Genomic DNA, 20,068 nt, shown 5'->3' on the forward strand with positions numbered 1-20,068 from the left:
GAACAGAGCATTTTCTCCCTCATGGAGAGGGTCAGGTAGGCAAGTATGCCTCAAATTCTTTGGAATCACATTGCATATATATTCTTAGATAATATTTTAACTCTTGTGATGACTTGTATATCTAGAAATGGCGGCACACACAACCACCTGGAAACGTGGCACAAATGCCGAATCGCAGAATCAGTCTACAACACGGAAAGATGCGGCCTGACATGGAGGCATTTTAGTGCGTTCACCACTACCCTAGTTAAAATCCCATCAAAATGACGGCTTCTGCAATGTAATTTTACAGATGTTATATTGTATATATTGCAGGCCCAGGAAATCAGTACAAGCAATAAAACACTCTCTGTAAAACTAGCCAATAGGAGTCTTATTGCAGCCTCTTAACACTGTGCGATTTTGGCTAACTTTCCTTCGATTTAGACAATATAGTCAAAAACTGCACCGTCAAGGACTGTCTCGGTGAATATGGTCACTTCTTCATGGCTACCATCAGTTCTGCATTTGTACATTCTAAATACAACCAAAAGGGTATCAGATCTGGAATGTTTAAATTTGTTTGAACGTTACCAGTGGCAGCTCTTATCTCTCTGGAGGAGAGGGGCTGCCTCTATCTTCTTGGTCCACCAATCACCATCGCGGGACCTGCGAATGCGCAGTAGCCTCTTCAGTACTGCACATGCGCTGGCCCCAGCCTCTATGGGGCTGCTTCAGGAGCAGACCTGTAGAATTGTATTGATGGTCCCAGCGCATGCGCAGCATCGTCCGAAGTACTGCGCATGCACAAAACCTTGGCATTGAGAGGCATCTCGGAGGGAGGGAACACCTCCCAATGGGACTGTCTTGAGTGACTGGCAGTGACTTCCTATTGGAAGTCCGACCTGCCAGTCACAGTGAAGCCAGTTCAGTCTCACAAACTGCATCTGGCTTCACACAGTGGTGGATTTTACCTGGAGGGGCTGCAGCCCATAGATAAAAACCACCACTAACCGTTACAATATACACGTTTGAGAGATGCATGCATACTGTATGTCTTTTTTTCACATAAGTCACATTTCTTAAAATATTTGGACAAAAACCCATACTTCTCTTTCAGGGCAGGATGTACTAAGGGAAAAAATGCGGTAAAACCCCCGTTTTCAGAGGTTTTACAGCATTTTCAAATGTACTAAGACCTGGCAGCCGCCTCTTCGCTGGGCCACCTTTGGGTGGCGATACCTTATAGGGAATGCCCAGCGGTTTAATTTAGCTTAGCTTTTATTTTCAAGGGTGTAAAAGGTTTTATATTTGTATAGTATTCAAAGGAGCAAATGTCGTGGCTTTTACTATTGGTTACTATTGGTTACACATGAAACAAGTGAGATAGTTGTTGATGTAGCTGAACATTTGGGCTAGCTACCGGGAGAGAAGGAAATCTGATTTACTGAGTTTTTACCTATAAATGTGTTATTTATGTGGATCTGGTCTGTGCCTACACAAGCTTAGCCACTGACTCTGCAAAGACATGATAATCGCAGGAAGAATGAGCTCCCGAGCCGCGGAAGTGACCGTGGTTAATTATTAGAGTTACATTAATTGGTTCCACAGAGAGAATGTTGTTAGACAGCAGGAGACATCATTACCAAGTGTTGTAATAGGCTAGATAGAACAGGACAGATAAGTAGCAGACTACTGATAAATATAGTTATATGATAAGACTCATATTAGGACATTTTGTGATAAGTCAAAAGTGACAGAGGGTCTAGTTAAACATATACAGGTAAGCAGAGGGTATCATTGCTGTGGAACTCTGCATGCTCATTTGCATACCAGTAACCTCTACCTGCATCAGAACAGGAGTAACTGTGGTGTGACAAAGTATTATTACATAGGCAAAGATCACTGCGGGTGTGTCAATGGAATTGTGGTCTAGGAATGTAGTCACCACGAAGCCCTAGGTCAGGGCTGCAATGGGGGGTGGGGGGGGGGGGGGGAAAGCTGGGGGTCACATGCCCCAGGTGATGGATGTGATACCCATATGTGCATGGCAGGGGTGGGGGGAAATGGAGCAGAGCCAAATTAATTTGTCCTCGGTGACGAAAATTATGCTAGTTTCGGCTCTGCCGCCAAGGGGACCTGGACTTGGATTATATTGATGATGATGATGTGGTGGTTAATTAGTAATGGAGATGAAGAAATTAAAATAATGATGTTGAATGGGGTTATTCCAATGAAGCTCAAGAAGTACATTATTTTGTAAGTGCCGTTAATTAATGATGGGATTTTCATGTATGTTCACTATAATGATCTTATGGCTGCCACTGGGAAGTACAGGTTGCGTATCCCTTAACCATACATCCCTTATCCCAAATATTCCGAAAAACGTAGGTTTTCAGAATATTTATTTGGTTTGTTTGTCTCAACCACCCGGTTTTATACTTAGCTCATCCCACGGTGTCCACGGCGGCCATCGGAATCCTCTTCTGCGGCATCCCCGGTCCCAAGGATGCATTGCATGGGTGCACTGGATGCCGCTGAAGAGGGTTCCGATGGCTGGCGTGGATGCCAGGGGACACCGCTGACGTTGGGGAACTTTCGAGGCACTACCAGGGGACCAGGTAAGTATGAAAAAAAATATTCTGAAATCCGCAAAATTCGCTTATCCAAAATGCTCCTGGTCCCGAGGATTTCGGATAAGGGATACTCAACCTGCACTACAAATACTCGCAACCCCGCAAGCAGGTCTGAATTGGGCCATATGTTCCTAATTTTAAACCTATGGGGGGCTATTTAAGTGCTCCAAGCACCCTTAAGTGCCAGGCTGGGGCATGAAGTACCCGCCTGGGGAATACAGTGATAGCGGCCCATGTTTAGGGATTGTGGACACATTGGTTTGTCTAACCATTAAACAGTGCATGGTCTAGGGCTGTTGATAAATATATACTGTATACTAATATACATGCATGATAATGTTCCATATTAATTACAGCAATGCCGGGTAGAAAATACACCATAGTTCTGTGCCTGTATAATGTATAACTCAAGTGCACATTCTAGAACCTGATCCCTAGAGAAGGAGGTGGAGCCCCCCAAGGCAGTGAGGCCATCTGTGGGTTTCATGCCCTACCCTATACCCAGCCATTCTAAATGTATGTTGCTATATCATTTGGAGAGGATATATGCCTAGAAAGAGGGCATTACGATGAACAATTTAAGAATGCAGCATTCATTATGTCCCTTCAAAATGATGTAGCGCCGTCGCCCTAGTGTCCCGCAGGTACAGTTTACACAATAAATTTTGCAGCATCATGTCCTTTGTTAGGGCCATGCATGCCCCCCAAATTATATGGTGCCTTATGCCTCAAATCTGACCGGCCATTATTAGAGATGGTGGTGGGCTGCGGCCATGTAAAAGAGTTTGCTCTCCAGGTAAGGGTAGAAGAAGAAAATGCCGTGGGTGCCACAAGGGGCTTCCTTCAGTTTGGATGTACTGGGTTTTTTGTTTTGTTTTTTAATCCCTGGATTTTATTTACAGTCTCTTATATAGCACAGCAGATTTCGTTGCGCTTTACAATGGTAGACAGTGATAAAACAAACTGGGTGACAACAGACAGACTTGGAGGTAGGAGAGCCCTGCTGCAAGCTTAGAATCTATAGGGATATAGGAGGGAAACACAAGGACAGGCACCAGTAATAGCATAGCAGTCCTGGATTCCTACACCGGTTGGATGGTGAGTATAATTTTTTTTCCCCCTTTGGATTCCACATGGACAAGTGGATTGAATCTATGTGATCAACAGAGGTATGTATGGATGTGTGAAGGGTATAATAAATTAATAATTTGTGTGGGTCTCATTTATTTAGGTAATGGGGCCCATTTATGCCCCGCATGCTGGGACTTTTGGTTCTCCAAGTCCTAGCATGTGTGGAAGGCTTGCTGGGCCTTGTAGTTCTACTAATGAAACCCAATATCTTATTTTAACACTTTCATTTAACTCTTTTTACACAATCAGCCCGGCGTCCACCGCCCAGGGATGCCGGGGCTTCAGCCCAACCCCTGGGTCCCCACTCCCTCAGGGACCCAACCTGGGCTGACCAGCCATGATGTCATGTTTTGGCCGGAGGAACTAATATAGTTTCCCCCCGGGAGTGGCATAGCACTGCTGGCTGTTTTTCAAAATACAGTGGGACCTATTGTCACCTGTATTTTGGGAACCAAGACCGGCCCAAGAGCCTGGTGCTGGTTATAGAAATACAGGGGAACCCCCTTTTTTCTACCTGTATTTCTGCACCCAGGACTGCCTTAATGAGCCCGGGGCTGGTTATACTCGGGAATGGGAACCCCACTACGTTTTTTTAATATATTTCATTTTCTTACTTTTACACAGAGAAGCATCACATCGGATGTGACTGATCCGTAAGATGCTTCAAGCCTTGTCCTTATTTGGCTGCCAGCAAACTCAGAAGATAAATACAAATGACATCAACATTGAAAAATACTGTACAATCCGGAGAATACAGCATGTTAGTAAATTTTCCGCATTCTCCGGTCCTATTTTTGACCAATTACGGCCGATCCCGTTAATACCCGTTTGTATATGAAATCTGCTGTAATCGTCCTTCTTAGCATATTTCCCTCTATGGGGGATTTCCAATTACCTGTGATCACTGATCGACCATGGGTACTTGGCTCGCTGTCGGCTATCTAATTATCGCTGCTAGCGCCGGCACTCCAAGATAACCAGATAAGAAACATTGTCAAAACATCGGGAAAATAGTGAAAAAGTTTAAGTTTTTAGCTCCCAAAGTTTTATCAGGGGTAACTGAATCTCCCCCTATAAACAACTTTTGTCTCTTCAGGAAGGTTATTCATTTAGAAAACACAAGTGAGGCTCATACAGTATATACATATACATATATTATAACCTCCTGTAAGTAATGTAAATAGCAACTTCTGTTATCATTGCCTATGATCAGATTTCAAAAACCTGCATACAATGTTTTGGCTTTTGACCTAATGTACAATAAATACTGTATAGGGGACATTTCTATTAGTCATGACTGCTGCGTACTGTAGTGCTGACTTTTCTTCAGCTTCTAGGTTATCAATATCACATTTTTCCTGGCATCCCATAGAGGTTGCAGTAATGTCATTCTAGGGAGCAGCGCATCACAGCATCGCACTTTTTACATTATTTTCTGCAGGGTTGCCTACCCTCCCGGAAATCGGGTCCCCCTCCCGGCCCCCGGAAAGGACGGCAACCCTCCCGCATTGTCCTGCCTCTCCGGCGGAGAGGGGGTCCGTGGGTCGAATTACGCGATTGCGTCACTTAAACCCCGATCCCCGCAGTGCAATGCATAAAATACCGGCATTGAACGGCGGGGTGCATGGCTAAAATGACATGATCGCTCTAGCCACACCTTTCAACAGCTCATCACAGCCGTGGCTCCGCCCCTTTTCCCTACCGGCTTTGGGCCCGCCCCTCTGCCATACTGAGCTGGCTGCTCTCTCCAGGAGAGAGCAGCCAGAAAGTCGGCAACCATGATTTACTGCACTACAATGTAATGTTTATGTATGTACTGCATGGTTGCCTACCCTCCCGGAATTTGCGGGAGTCTCCCGGTTTTTGCCCCATTCTCCCGGTCTCACGGAAATACCCAGGATCCTCCCGGGTATTCAGCCTGCAAGCTGAAAAGTCGGACTGCGCATGCGCAAGTCATGATGCGCTGGGTCCTACTAGCGCGATGTCCTGCCCGATTATGTAAATGAAAGCCACAGCGGGCTCTGTGAGTAGCGCTGGATACAGCAGCTACTCATTACACAGTGGCCTGAAGTATGGAGAGCAGGAGCAGCGGCAGCGCGAGAAGTGGCGCAAGCAGCGGTGAGCGTATTTTGCTAAAATGACATGGTTTTTTTTGTTGTTGTTGAGATCCGCCTCTGGCTCCGCCCCCTTTTTCGTCATAGCTCTCGGCCCCGCCCCTACCTCCTGCTGCTGGCTGCCCTCTCCCGGAGAGGGCAGCCCAAAAGTCGGCAACGCTGATGTACTGGACCAGTGGTTCTCAAAGTCGTTACTGACTGACACATTTTAAAAGATCCACAGGTGGAGCTAATTGTTTCATTTGATTCTGTGCGGGGACCTGCAAAACATGCACTGTGTGGGGTCCTGAGGACAGACTTTGAGAACCTGTGCACTACACTGTACATATCTAATTTTGAGTGTTTCAACTGTTAGCTTTTTTGTTCTTCCTTTTTGTTTAACGCAGAATTAGAATGTTATTTCTTATGGTGTGTACACATGGTCGAGATGCCGTGCGATGCGAGTCCCGATGCAATCTGATCGCATCGGGACTCGCATCGCACGGCATAAAGAAGAGAGAACAGTACCCATACCTGCAAGTTACCATCTTAGGCTCACACCCACAGTGCCGCCGCTGCAGGTGCCGGGCAGGAACACAGATGGCAGGGTGCTGCGACTCGGGAGCTGAGTGCCATTAGCACACCCAGGGCCGCGGCACAGTTCCCCAAGGTAAGCACCAGCTTCCCCCCGCCGCCCCCTATGCATACAGCAGAGACCACCCCCCTCCCTCTATACGTCGGATAACTTCCGCCCCGGGTCACTGCACATCAGCCCTGCAGCCCCAGGAGTAGCCCCTCTGGCCGCGTGGGCTATGTGCATATGTAGGCACAAAGACTATATAGCGCAGATCTGCACTATATAGTCTTGCCTGCCCTCACTATTTCTCTGCCAATTTGCGCTCACACGGGAGTGTGCATTGGCAGCGCATCGGGCTCGCAAGCCCTAAAAAGTACACAATCAGCATGCGATATGGCTTCCGATGTCCACAATGGGGCAGATGTATCATAGCAGCGCTTATCGCGCCGCTATGATACTTCCTGCTTCGCCTCAATAGCGAGGCGAAGCAGGAAGGGACATCGACAAGATGTATTAACATCTTGTCTGCCGAAGCGGGGGAGCGTTAACTCCCCCCTTCGGCGATGTCCCTTTCTGAAGATAGCGCATCAGTTAATACTGATGCGCTATCTCCTGTCCCCCGGCCGGCCGCACTGGGCATGCGCGGGATCTCGCTGTTCACGCGAGATCCCCAGCGCAGCCCAGACCTAACAGCAGGGACAGCGCTGTCCCTGCTGTTTAGATAGGGCTTCGCCAGCCTGAGGCTGGCAAAGCCAAATCCGGCTTCGTGCGGAACGGTCAGCGATGCTGACCATTCATACATTCGGCCTGCTATCATTTTGATAGCAGCGCCGATATGGACAGGGGCGCATAGCGCCCCTGTCCATTACCGCATTCCCGGCTCCTTCATACATGGGGGAGAAGCGGTATCAGTGCACATAACGTGCGCTGATACCCCTTCTCCCCCATAACGACACATCATACATCTGCCCCTATATCGGCAACATCAGAAGCCATATCGCCCCTGTGTGTACACACCATTAAACTAAATTGCTTACCATGGAAGTCCAGGAACAGAGCATTTTCTGGAGAGGGTCAGGTAGGCAAACATGATTTACAGTACATACATAAATATATTACATTGGTAAAAAAATAAAAAAGACAGTTTTTGGTATCTTCTTTAGAGAAAACATAATTGCTATTTATTAATCTGACAAATATATTACAGAATGGAAAAAGACCTGTTGCACATTTCTTTCCAATTATCACTTAGCTCAGTGGTTCCCAAACTTTTTTGATTCGCGGCAGTATCAGAGTATTTTTCAGGGCACCCCTAGGTCAAAAGTTTGTTACCAAGAATAAAAAATAATAATAATTAAATGAAATACGTTGTGCCTAAATGTCATCCTTAGGTCCAGTTATTTGGGGGGAACATGATTCACTTCTGTTTATCCACATATTTGCCCATTACATTAACCATAAACAATTTGAATTGGTTCTGGACCACCAACCTGAGGCACCCCTGCAAGTGCTCCAAGGCACCCCAGGGAGCCTAGGTGCACAGTTTGGGAACCAATATCTTAGCCCCTTCTGTCAGGGCAGGCTCTGCCATTATGCAGCTTTAAGAAAGCTGCCTAGGGGTATCTGGAGGGGAACCCTGATTATCATAAAATTAAGGATGACTCAGAGAGGCATCCTTGTTGAACGGAATGCGAACAGAAGGGTTAAACTGCTAAGACTACACCCCTCACTGTCACTTGAGTTTCTGGAAAGTTGGTATTGGCGTGAGGGTGTGCTGGGAGTATAATAAAGTTTTTTCTGGGGTGCCAAAAACCCTGCACTGGCCCCGCAATCCATTCTATAACAGGAGAAAAGTGTTAAGCAATGTACACATGGTGCAATTTTGGCTTACAGTTTTGACTATATAGTCACAGACTCAGTTGTATAGAAAGTTAGCCAAAACCGCTTGCGATATCAACCTATGCCTTACCCTGCAAGGTAGGTATCGCATGGATAAATAGACTGTGAAGGCAAGGCAATTTTGACAATGTCACTTGTAATGTATTTGGCCACAAGTCAAATAGCACAGTCAAAATTGTTAGTGAAGACAGTCAAGATTGTATGGTTCTGGGGTGTTCAAGGGAAATCACATAGTCTAAATCGGCCATAGCCAAAATCGCATTGTATGTACACAGATTTACTGTAAAGGTGGCCATAAACAACTGCGACAATTTGCAGCAGTGTATGGCCATCCGATCCTCCTTGAGCCGCATGCGGTCCTTCTGCATGTGATGAATCGCATAAGATCCCGTTCCCCACCGCCAGGAGGGGAGCCAGGTCAGAGGTCGTATGGGCAGTAGGTCCAACCTCGGACCTGATGTGCAAAGGACCGTTACTACTACTTTACTAATTAATCTAGTACCTTCTAAAATAGAATAGCTAGAATCCGATCAGTTGCTATGGGCAACATATACTCATTTAAAAACCCACATTTTAGTAAATATAGCCCATAGTCTGTAAATATACCCCTACCACCATATATATTAATACCATTTGTGCTAGCAAGGCCAACTTTGGTTTAAGCCAGTATTCCAGCAGCAGAGGTGGCTATGATAACACAAGTTCTCATAAAATGTCATTTTAATGATGTCAGAGTACTTTATTTATATATTTGCAGTTTCTTATATAGTGCAGCAGATTCCGATGCGCTTTACAATTGTAGACAGTGATCAAACAAACTGGGTAACAACAGACAGACTTGGAGGTTAGAGGGCCCTGCTGCAAGCTTACAATCTATAGGGACATAGGAGGGAAACGAAAGGACAGGCACCAGTAATTATTGTATTGTCTATATTTATATGCAGTGAGCATTACTGGAGAACTTGTCAAGCTCTAAACATCTATACTGTATAATATTCTGTACGGTACTTATTTGCTATGGTATTTAGTTAAGTTTCAGACAGATGGAATATTGATTGACAGAATCCCTACAACTTAATGCTGATTTGCAATATAATGACATATAAACACCACCGACAATCGATATACCAACAACATCAAAATACCACCAAAAAAACCAACAGGGAGAAAACGCTGATAAAAACCACAATGTTGACAGCCAATATAGTAACAGTGTCCCGAGCGCAGCTACACTAATACCGTGTCCATGTTGACATTATAACTGTCGCTATGGTTTTTTTAACATGTTCGCTATTATGTGTCGGGATATTAACCATAGATATTTTACCATGCCGGTATAACCGCGTCGGTCAAGTAATTGTCAGTAATTCATTTGTAGGTAAATACTACTGATCCTTATCCTTTTTGTGCATTATATTGTAACATTCTCAGTGTACAATTACTAACCTGCTCCTCTAGTCCTCCAGGGTCTGCAGTAATTAATCCTATGTACGTGTCTTCCTCAGCCTCCTGGTGATCCCCCGAGCTGGGAACCACATTCATTGTGCCCTGCTCTCCGCGGCCAATCAGAGTTATGGTGTTGCAGTGTAACCCGCTCTCCTATTCCCCAATACTTTGCGGTTTAAACTCACAAAAAAAAAAACACTATAGAAATAATGAAGAAATATCTTGAAAAATATTCTTCCTAATGTAACGAGAAAGTCCTCTAAACTAGAACTATCTTGTGAAGTGTGTTATCCGCAGAAGAGAAGTGTATTAGTGATCATGATCTCCAGCTTTTATAGGTTGGATTGCAGTGCACTCAGTTATGTATACATCAGTAATATTCAAATCTCTTCCCATGACTGAGCATTTTTGATATCCTGCCAGACTAGGCTCCGTCGCTGCACACAGCCTGGCTGCTCAGCATAAGTGGGAGGTCCCTCGCATGCAGATTGCACAGCTGTGTGCACAGTGACTGGCCACTTCTACACCCGTGTGCAAAATCATTACTCAGCACTCAGCATAGGACAGTGTGCTACAGACTGGCTCATACAATCACAGCGTACCATCATAATAGTAATAATAATAATATCATCATAGGTAATAGAATGTTATTTAGAGCATAATAAGTGAACCTAAGTTATGTTTTATAGTCATTTAACACAGATTTTGTACTTTCTCTTCAGTTTTAACTGTTTTGCTTATGCCTGCTGCAATTCATTCTAAATACGTTTAGGGCCTAATTCAGTTCTGATCAGAGGGGACCCTTTTTCAGATTGCGCATCACACTGGCCATGCGTTCACACGGGCAGAGGAGGGAAGGGGGCGGAGAGCAGGCTGGAGCAGGGGAACGTCCAGCGTTTTTTGGGCGTCCCCATGAAAACGATGGATGTTCCCCTGGGGACGCAGGCAGGTTGATGCCTGCTCGGGTCACATGATGTTAGTGCCCACCCTTTTCAGCCATCTCCAGCCAAGATAAAAGTGGATGTACAAGACGGACAAATGGCATCCGGATAATAGGTTGACATTGTACAAGGTCGCCATGCATAAGGTCGGCATTGACCAAAGGTCGACATAATCCAAAGGTCGACCCTAGACACTGTCAACCCTATGATCCATACCCAGACAAATACCCTCCTTTCTGCTACTAGTAATGCTCTGAGGAATCAGGTTTTGCCTTTAGTAATCACTTTTCTAGTTTACAGATTTAGCCTATTCCTGTATCCTCCAGTGATTGGATAACAACCCAATGGCTGCCGGTGCTGCAGCCTGGCATGCTGCAAATGGCCATTGCAAAAGAACAGAAACTGTTTAGTGTAACATAGAACTTCATATATTTTACAAATATTTACATTCCCTGATTCTATGATTTGCTTACAGTCTGTCGTTGAAGGTCAGATCCGAGTCAGGACCTGGGAAGTAGACTGGCGAGTGACATTGAAATAGTGGTGGGTTACGGTATAGATCAGCGGCTCCTAACCTGGGGTACTCTGCAGACCGGTTGGGGGTACTTGAAAATAATATTGGTATTGGCTGAAAAAGTAGTCTCCCGGTAGTAGTCTCCCGGTGGCGGAAGAAGTCTACCATTGCCATGGAGAAGAACCACATTGGCCACTTGCGGTTCCATCTGCAGCGTCACTAGCTTCTCCAAGTGCTTTTGCTACCCACACTGCCCTCAGACATCAGCAATCATCTTCCCCGCACTGGCACAGGTGGAGGAAGCAGCGGCATTAATCCTACCGACATTAGCGGGAACCCCTGAGACGGTACACAGCCAGCGGCCAGACATAGAGGGGCCCGATTCCTGACCGCACACTACTCCTCCGCTACTGCTTAATGTAAGGACACACCTACCGCTCACTTCCACTCCACGCGTTAGTACTGTGGATATTTCAAATTGAGAGGAGGGGTACTCATAAATTAATAGCCTAATCCAGGGGTACGGGAGAGAAAAAAGGTTGGGAACCGCTGGTATAGATGATAGACAATGTCTAGATCGACAGTCACTAGGTCAACAATTGTCAACAGTGATTAGTTCGACATTGAAAGAAGGTCGACATGGTCGACATGAATAAGGTTGACGTGAGTTTTCCCTGTTTTTTTTGGGTGTCTGTTGACATATGTCGTGGACACCATATAATGGACACCATATACGTGTACCGTGTCCCCTGGCATGGCTCACTGCCTTCGGTACACTATTATATTCTCACTTTGCTAGTAAAGTATGAAAAAACACCTTTAAAAAAAAAAAAAACTGAAAAACTCAAGTCAACCTTCTGTCAATGTCGACCATTGTTAGGTGTCGACCATTGTTAGGTTTCGACCTAGTCACTGTTGACCATTAGTGGTCGACCTAGTGACTGTCGACCCAGGGACTGCATACCTAGTGGTTAGCCACGAGAACAGGAAGTGACACATGGGTCTATTTGCTAGGCTTTGGAGAGAGATAAAGTGGAGAGTGATAAAGGACCAGCCAATCAGCCCCTAACTGCCATGCCACACCTTGTGGCTGCGTAACTCCAGTGTGTACCCAGTTTAACCCTTACTCCTGTTATCTCCAGCCTGTATTGTTATACCACAATCACCTGTTGTGTAGTATAGTACATATGCTCGGTTAGGCTGTTTTTAGGTTTGTCCCCTTGTACGACGCTGAGGACACTTTATGGTACCTTGGGAGTAATTCAGACTTGACTGATAATTGGAGAATTAGTGAAAGCTTCAGAGCTCCTCACATTTGCACAGATTTCAAAAACTGTGAGATGGTTCCGGAATTACGTATTGATAGCGATTAGCAATCCATATGCAATTCTATCGCAATTTAGCAAGGGGCATTGTCTCGGTCTGTGCGGCTGCTTTCCCCTCGCAGCCCACTGCAAATTCTCCCATTAGCACTCAGGGCCCTTATACATAACAATCATCTATCTCTTACCTTTCCCAGGTAGCGGTGAGGTGACAGTGTTGGACTGGGTTCCTTTGGATATTCTTCATCTTCAGTACTGAGTAACTGTACTTCTTCCTCTTCATCCTCCAAACATGTCCTTCTAGGCATCATCTTTCCTGGAAAACAGGACAGAGTAGAAGTGACGATCTCTGGATATATGTCATATTATAACCTCCTATGAGCAGGATTCTGCTTTTCTTTCAGTCGGTGATTGAATAACATTGCAGAACTGTTATTATACAAATTCCTCCTTTCAACCCAGGATTTCCTGATTCATGCTGCATAAAAGTACAGTGACATTCAGCTGCCAAACGTGGAGGAGATTGAAAACCTCAAGAGTCTCCCAGATGTTCTGGAAGATTGGGCAAGTATAGCTTACAATCATTTTGATCCCAGCCCCTCTCCTATTATTTTTTAGGTGTATACTGATAGCTATTTATATACTATAAAGGGTCTTCATTACAGCCGGGTGTATGGCAATATGTGTGTGCATGTCTTTCCATTTACTTTTAAAAAAACTGGAAACAAAGGTTGCCTGGAATGTGCCTTAATTATGATCAGTTAATATTTGAAAATATAAATGTTCACTTGAGCATAATGAATTGTGCATCATTTCTGGACTCCCTGGATTTATTGTAGAATTGAACGCACTTGAGGGGTTGATAGGCAAAAAGAGCGTCACAGCGAGAGGTTGTGGCACTGGTTGTGTGATGGAGCGTCCCTTGGATGCTTCAGGTGGCTCTGCAGGAAGTGTGCACAGACGCTTATGTTTTGGTTTTGGTTCTAACTCAACGTAGAGTTTTGGTTTTGCATTTTTTTGGGGGGTTTCGATCTACAGATGGAGCCGCTCCTACCTGTAATTTTTCAAACCAAGCCTGTAACTTCACAGTTGGGAGCTGATTGTTTTTTTTATCACCAGCCAACCAGCTCCCAACTGTGAAGTTACAGGCTTGGGGGGGAGATTCTCTAAAACAGAAATGCGTTAAAAACACCGTTATCTGGGTTTTTACCGTATTTCTGTATGCTCTATGGCCCCTCCGCAGTGTCACCGCTGTGGAGGGAATCGCCAGCAAATGCTGGCAATTCTCTGCAGATACCTATGGGCTTCTTACCGCAGCGGTATGTGAGGGATCCGTCACGGATCCCTCCCAGCATGCCCTGCGGCCGGCGCCGTGCTTTGCACATGCGCAGATGGACTACCGGGTCACAGACCCGGAAGTCCAGCACCGGCGCCGCATCGCAATGGACAGCTCTTATCGCAAGAGCTGTCTCTTGCGTTAATGACTGCATATGTTACAGCATATGTGGTCTTTAAGAATGCGGTGGCCGGCGAATGGGGGCGAACAGGGCTGCGGATGAAAAATCGGTTTGAAAAATGACAGGTAGGAGCTGACTGGCCAGTGACAAAAACCAGACATTTTATCACTTCACCGGGATGAATAAATCTGCCCCAAGGTGACGAGTGAAACAAATGAGCCACCATGTCTGAAAGTGTGAAGTGTAAAGGCCCCCATACACTGGGCCAATTTGTCCTAAGGACAAGTCGGACCAGTTTGCCCACCAATTCCCCCCCCCCCTCCCCGGCAGCGCACCGGGAGACTCACATAAGATCTGGCACTTGATGTGCCATTCTTACATCGCATGAGATTTGGTGCATGTAATACTCCAGGGGAGCTGCTGCAGTGGTGAGGGGGCGGGCAGCGGGGTCCGGCCAGGTGGTGGCACACATATTCCGCAGCGCTTTATATTTGAACACTCACATCAGTCCCTGCCCCAGTGGAGCGTATAATCTATATTCCCTACCACATGTACATGCACACAGACATTCTAGGGGTAAATTTGTTGGAAGCCAAATAACCTATCAGTATATTTTTGGATTGTGGGAAGAAACCGGAGTACCCGGAGGAAACCCACGCAAACAGGGGAGAATATGCAAACTCCGTACAGTTAGAGCCATGGTGGGAATCGAACCCATGACCTCAGTGCTGTGAGGCAGTAATGCTAACCATTACACCGTCCATGCTGCCCCTATTACTGGTCGTTATGATGAATAAAAAGGTTTACTTATTTTTGATAAATTAATTTGGCATTCAAAGGGTTAAGCCACCCTCAAGACATTAATACAGTTCAGATAGGACACACCAGGCAGCAATGATAACTCCACCATCCACATCTGAATCAGTCCCTTTATGCATACTGTGACAATGATCACAAACACAGGGTCTCAGGTGACGACTTACTTTGCAGTTTATTTTCAACAGCAGCATACTTGCCTACCTGACCCTCTCCATGCGGGAGAAAATGCTCTGCTCCTGGACTTCCCTGGTAATGTATGATTGCCATCACCTGTGGGGAGCTAGGTAAAGGTGTTTCACCACAGGTGATGGCAATCATACATTACCAGCGAAGTCCAGAAATAGAGCATTTTCTCCCGCATGGAGAGGGTCAGGTAGGCAAGTATGATGTCACCTGCTATGCCAGGCATTCCCAACCACGGTCCTCAAGGCACACTAAAGGTGCCCACAGACGCTACAATTGTACTGTGCTATGCGTTTTTGTCTGTACAATGGTTCTATACAATTTTTCTTCTAGCTTGCGATGCAATGTGCACTTGGATGCATGCGATGCGATGTGATGAACCCATGTTTGTAATGTTAAATTTCAGATGTAGTCTAAAAAGTACGTGCAGCACATACTTTTTTAGACATACAATATCACGCTCCCGGGAACGCGCATCGCATCGCACAAGCCCATAAACACCATCCAATAATTGTACATAAGATGCAATTTGTGCTTTAACCCCTTCCCGACATATGACGTACATTTACGTCATATGTCGGTTGCGGGGGAATCAAGCCAGCTCACGGAGTGAGCTGGCTTGAAAGAGAGCAGGTAATGGCTGTATATTACAGCCAGGTCCCTGCTCTCACGGCCACGAGCGGCGAGTTCGCCGATCGTGGCCGTTTAACCCTTTAAGCACCACGGGCAAAGCGACCGCAGTGCTTAAATAGCTGATCGGAGGCCCCCCGCAGCGAGATCGGAGGGTGCCGATCGGTTGCCATGGTAGCCAGGGGTCTAATGTAGACCCCTGTGCTGGCCGTGTCTGCATACCTATCATATCCTGCCTGAGGCAGGATGTAATAGGAAGTGCATAAAATCACTACGTTCAGCCATAGAGCTCTATGGCTGAACCTAGTACAGGCGATCGCGCCCCCTAGTGGTCAAGTACACTAGGGGGCCTTGTAGTAAAAGTAAAAAAAAAAAAAAAAATAAAGTTTAAAAATAAAAAAAAAATAAAAAAATATTAAAAGTTCAAATCACCCCCCTTTCCCCATTTCCCAAATAAAAATAAATAAAAAATAAAAAAAATAAACATATTTGGTATCGCCGCGTTCCTAAAAGTCCGATCTATTAAAATATAACATTAGTTATTCCGCACGGTTAAAGGCGTAAACGGAAAATAATCCCCAACGCCAAAACTACGTTTTTTGGTCGCATCGCCTACCCCAAAAAAAATAGCTAAAAGAGATCAGAAAGTCGCCCATATCCCATAATGGTATTAATTAAAAAGTACACTTCAGCCCGCAAAAAATGAGCCCTCACCCAGGTCCGTAGGTGGAAAAATAAAAAAGTTATAAGCCGCAGAACATGGCGACGCGACGCAAATTCGAAAAACCGTAACATTTTCTATTTTTTTTTTTGTGGTAAAATGTAACGAAAACTATATAAGTTTGGTATCACCGGAATCGTAACGACCCATAGAATAAAGATAACCCATCATTTTAAACGAACTATGAACTCCAAAAAAACCGTAACCAGCGCAAAATTGTGGAATTGCGTTTTTTTTTCTTTTTACCCCACATTGAATTATTTCCTGATTCCCCAGAATATTATACGGTATAGTAAATGGTATAGCCGGAAAATTAAAAAAGTTACGCTTATTTGAACGCAAGGAGGAAAAAAAAAAAAAAATTACCATAAAAGGCAATGTCGGGAAGGGGTTAAAAGTACAAAACGCATTTGATAATTGATGCGTCTGTGGGCACCTTAACAGTGCAGGTTTTAGTGATATCCAGGCTTCAGCACAGATGGTTTAATCAGAATCCCTCAGATACTGATTAAGTCACCTGTGCTCAAGCCTGGATATCTACAAAACCTGCACTGTTGGTGTGCCTTGAGGACCGTGGTTGGGAATGTCTGATCTAGTGGATTTTGGAAATGTTATAATATGTGATTATGTTAAATAAAGCAGCTTTGCTGCAAATGCAGTTGCCATGGTCTTATATGCAGCAGAAAATGTCATATGACTTTGTATTTCAATTCGACAATTCCAGTTACAAAGTTCCATCTATGAGCCACATCCTGCCCAATATGATTAGCACATTATCAGTTAGATATGAATATTACATTACTAGTATGCATGTAAGAGTAATATTACATTACTATGACTGTACTGTAAGATGGGACAGACTTTACTGGATTGTCCTATACATCTGCTGATCCGCTCTGCCAGTTCCTCCATTGGTTGCCTGTATCTTACTGTATTCAATATAAAACACTTCTACTCGCATATAAAGCTATTAACCATACTGCACCAGCACTCTGCACTTATCACAAAATATCTCCCAACTCGACCACTCCGCTCTGCACAAGATCTGCGTCTCTCTTCTGCATGGATCACTAGCTCCCATTCACTATTAGGGCTATTTCACACGCTCCAGCTCCTGCCGGGTGGCGAAATCCTGCACGGCAAGTAAGCCGTGCCGCACACAGTAGTTTACAAGGAAGGGGATGGCCACAGCCCGGCAGCCATCCCTTCCAGTGGTGGGATCTGGCTGCAACCAGGCGTCCAGGCCGTAGCCATTTTGTGTCCATTATTAACTGGCTTCCTGGCCGTGTGGGGTTTCGCCGTCCGGCAGGAGCTGGAGCGTGTGAAATAGCCCTTACAGAACTTTCATCGGACTGTTCCCATCCTATGGAATGTCCTTCCACGCACAATAAGACTCTCCACTAACCTCCAGACTTTCAAGTGTTCCCTGAAAACTCACCTCTTCAGGCAAGCCTATCATATTTAAGTTCCACACGTATAACCCTCTGAGGCACTTATGTATTATATAGCTTCCCTTCTGGACTTGCAACTTGGTGGGACTGCTATGCTATTACTGGTGCCTCTCTTTGTCCCTATAGATTGTAAGCTTGCAGCAGGGCCCTCCTACCTCTAAGTCTGTCTGTTGTTACCCAGTTTGTTTTATCACTGTCTACAATTGTAAAGTGCAACGGAATCTGCTGCGCTATATAAGAAACTGTAAATAAATAAATAATCTGAGTGTGCTAAGGGTCAGGCTGGTAGTAGAAACAGACCAGGCATACTGAGAAGGAAATGAAAACGTAAAAAGAGGACATGCAGATGTAGCCACACTCATCTTTTATTGCAATAAGGCATGCTGCATGATGCACCGGGCAATGCATGACTACATCTGTATAGGCTTGGAATTCCGTTTATCATTGGTGCTAGTACTGACTCTGTAGACAATACAGGCCGGACTAAGGCCCTGTAGAGACTTTCCTCCAGTGAAGGTTTAAATAAAAGTAGTCAGCTGGGATGATCGAGGCCAAGCAGCCATTCAGTGGCATAACAATAGCTCTGTGGAAGCTATTGTTAATGGGGCCACCACCAATTCTGTTGCTACTGGCCTGCCGGGACCAGCAGAGCTTCCTGCTGTCTGCAGTCCCTGTGCTCCTGCTCCTCCTGTTAGAATGTCCTTTGTAAAATGGCCACCCCTTCACAGCAGACAGTTATTAACCCCTTAAGTGGTAATCCCAAGAATTTTCCGGGCTGTGCCTCAGTGTCCAGTCTGGCAAGCCCGGAAAAATCTCGGGACTGCCACTGTTTAGAGCCGGGCAATCACTGAACTCAGGCAGCTTTAGCACTGCCCGGCTCCCTCTCCTCTGCCGCGCCTCCTCCTCCCTCCCCTCTGGCTTTTCTATGAAAGACTCCGGCACCGGCTACTGACATGCCAGGACGCTGGGTGCAGGGCTGGGCAGTGGCTGCCCGGCCCAGGGGGAGAGCGTTGTGGGTTTTTTTTAGGTAGCGCTCCCCCAAAAGACTCACCCAGTGGGGAGCGCTACCTTAAAAAAAAACACCACTGAAGGGGTTAAGGATGCTAGAGGAGGTGGCACCCTCCTCTTGCATCCTAAATCATGATCTGCTGTAAGGCAGCCAACATTTTACAAATTACATTCTAATAGGAGGAGCAGGAGCATCGGGAATGAGGACAGCAGGTCGAGTAAGCCGGGATCGCAACAGATCATCAGCGCAGCGGAAGATGCAGCGGTGAGGGGGGGAGGGTGGAGGTGGGGGCACACAAATTTTAGTGGCTGGGGCTCCCCAATTGTAGTTATGCCACTGGCAGCCTTTTAAAGGAAATCTACTGATTTCCTCAGTTACACCAATCCTTCTGCCAGATTGCCGACCAGGCCTGAGAGTACAGCTCTGAGGTTCCTGACTTTCAGACGCAGTGGCGTATCTATAATGGCTGCAGTGTGGGAAGTGCACATGAGCCCTTGAGTCCCCGGGGTGCCCACACCGCACCCATTTTCTTATACTTACCCCCTGGATTCCTCCAGCAGGAGCGCTGCAGAAATCACCAGCAATCCGCACATGCGCAGTGGAGCATGAGCACTCTAGTGTTGAGAATTCACAGTGCAGTGGAGGTTAACTCATGTGCAATAGGGTCTGAGCACTAGAGCGCTCTACTACTCACGGTGCGGCTCCCATCACAGAGGAGGGGGCCCCAGCCAAGAGGCTGCACATGGGCCTCCTCCTCTCTTAGGGCCTTATTCTGCTTGGTGCGGTCCGTTCAAAATTATTTTGGAGGGCGCATTTTAGCGTAGCGTAGGCAACGCAATGCGCATGTGCAACGTAGTGTCTCCGCACTCGTTCTCACCAATACCGTCCAGAAATGTGCACCGAATTGACTCGGGAAATATGGGCGTAATATGGGCATCATGCGGCTGTACACAAGGGCGCTGTTTCAAAGTGGGCAAAACTGAGCGTAAATCTGGGCGTACACATGGGAGTGCACGAACTGTGGTAGGCGTGCATTTGGACAGGACACCGACTGCAAGCGAACCAACTCGCATGAAATATGCGGCGTCCATAAGCAAGTTTCAGTTTGCGGAGAGCACTTGTTCATGCGCTAAGCATTCGGTTCGCCCAATTAGTACGCCCGCACCTGAAGCACTCTCAGCTGACCACAATACAATCCAATCCTCTACTCATTAGTGATTAATTACACTCTTTTCACAGGTTCAATTGGAACCACTAAGA

At 45.9% G+C, this 20,068-nt stretch overlaps 1 protein-coding gene across 1 annotated transcript in view; it reads right to left on the reverse strand.

Annotated features, from left to right (window-relative positions):
* Positions 1–20,068, reverse strand: part of ATP7B (ATPase copper transporting beta) — an 88,276-nt gene that overhangs the window by 56,809 nt on the left and 11,399 nt on the right. The window contains exon 2 of the mRNA XM_083169711.1: positions 12,727–12,854. Coding sequence (XP_083025837.1) covers positions 12,727–12,849 — 123 coding nt within the window. The 5' untranslated portion in view covers positions 12,850–12,854. The remainder of the gene's footprint in view (positions 1–12,726; positions 12,855–20,068) is intronic.

The sequence above is a fragment of the Crinia signifera genome, chromosome 2 (assembly GCF_055691185.1).
Source record: "Crinia signifera chromosome 2, ASM5569118v1, whole genome shotgun sequence".
Taxonomy (NCBI): Eukaryota; Metazoa; Chordata; class Amphibia; order Anura; family Myobatrachidae; genus Crinia; species Crinia signifera.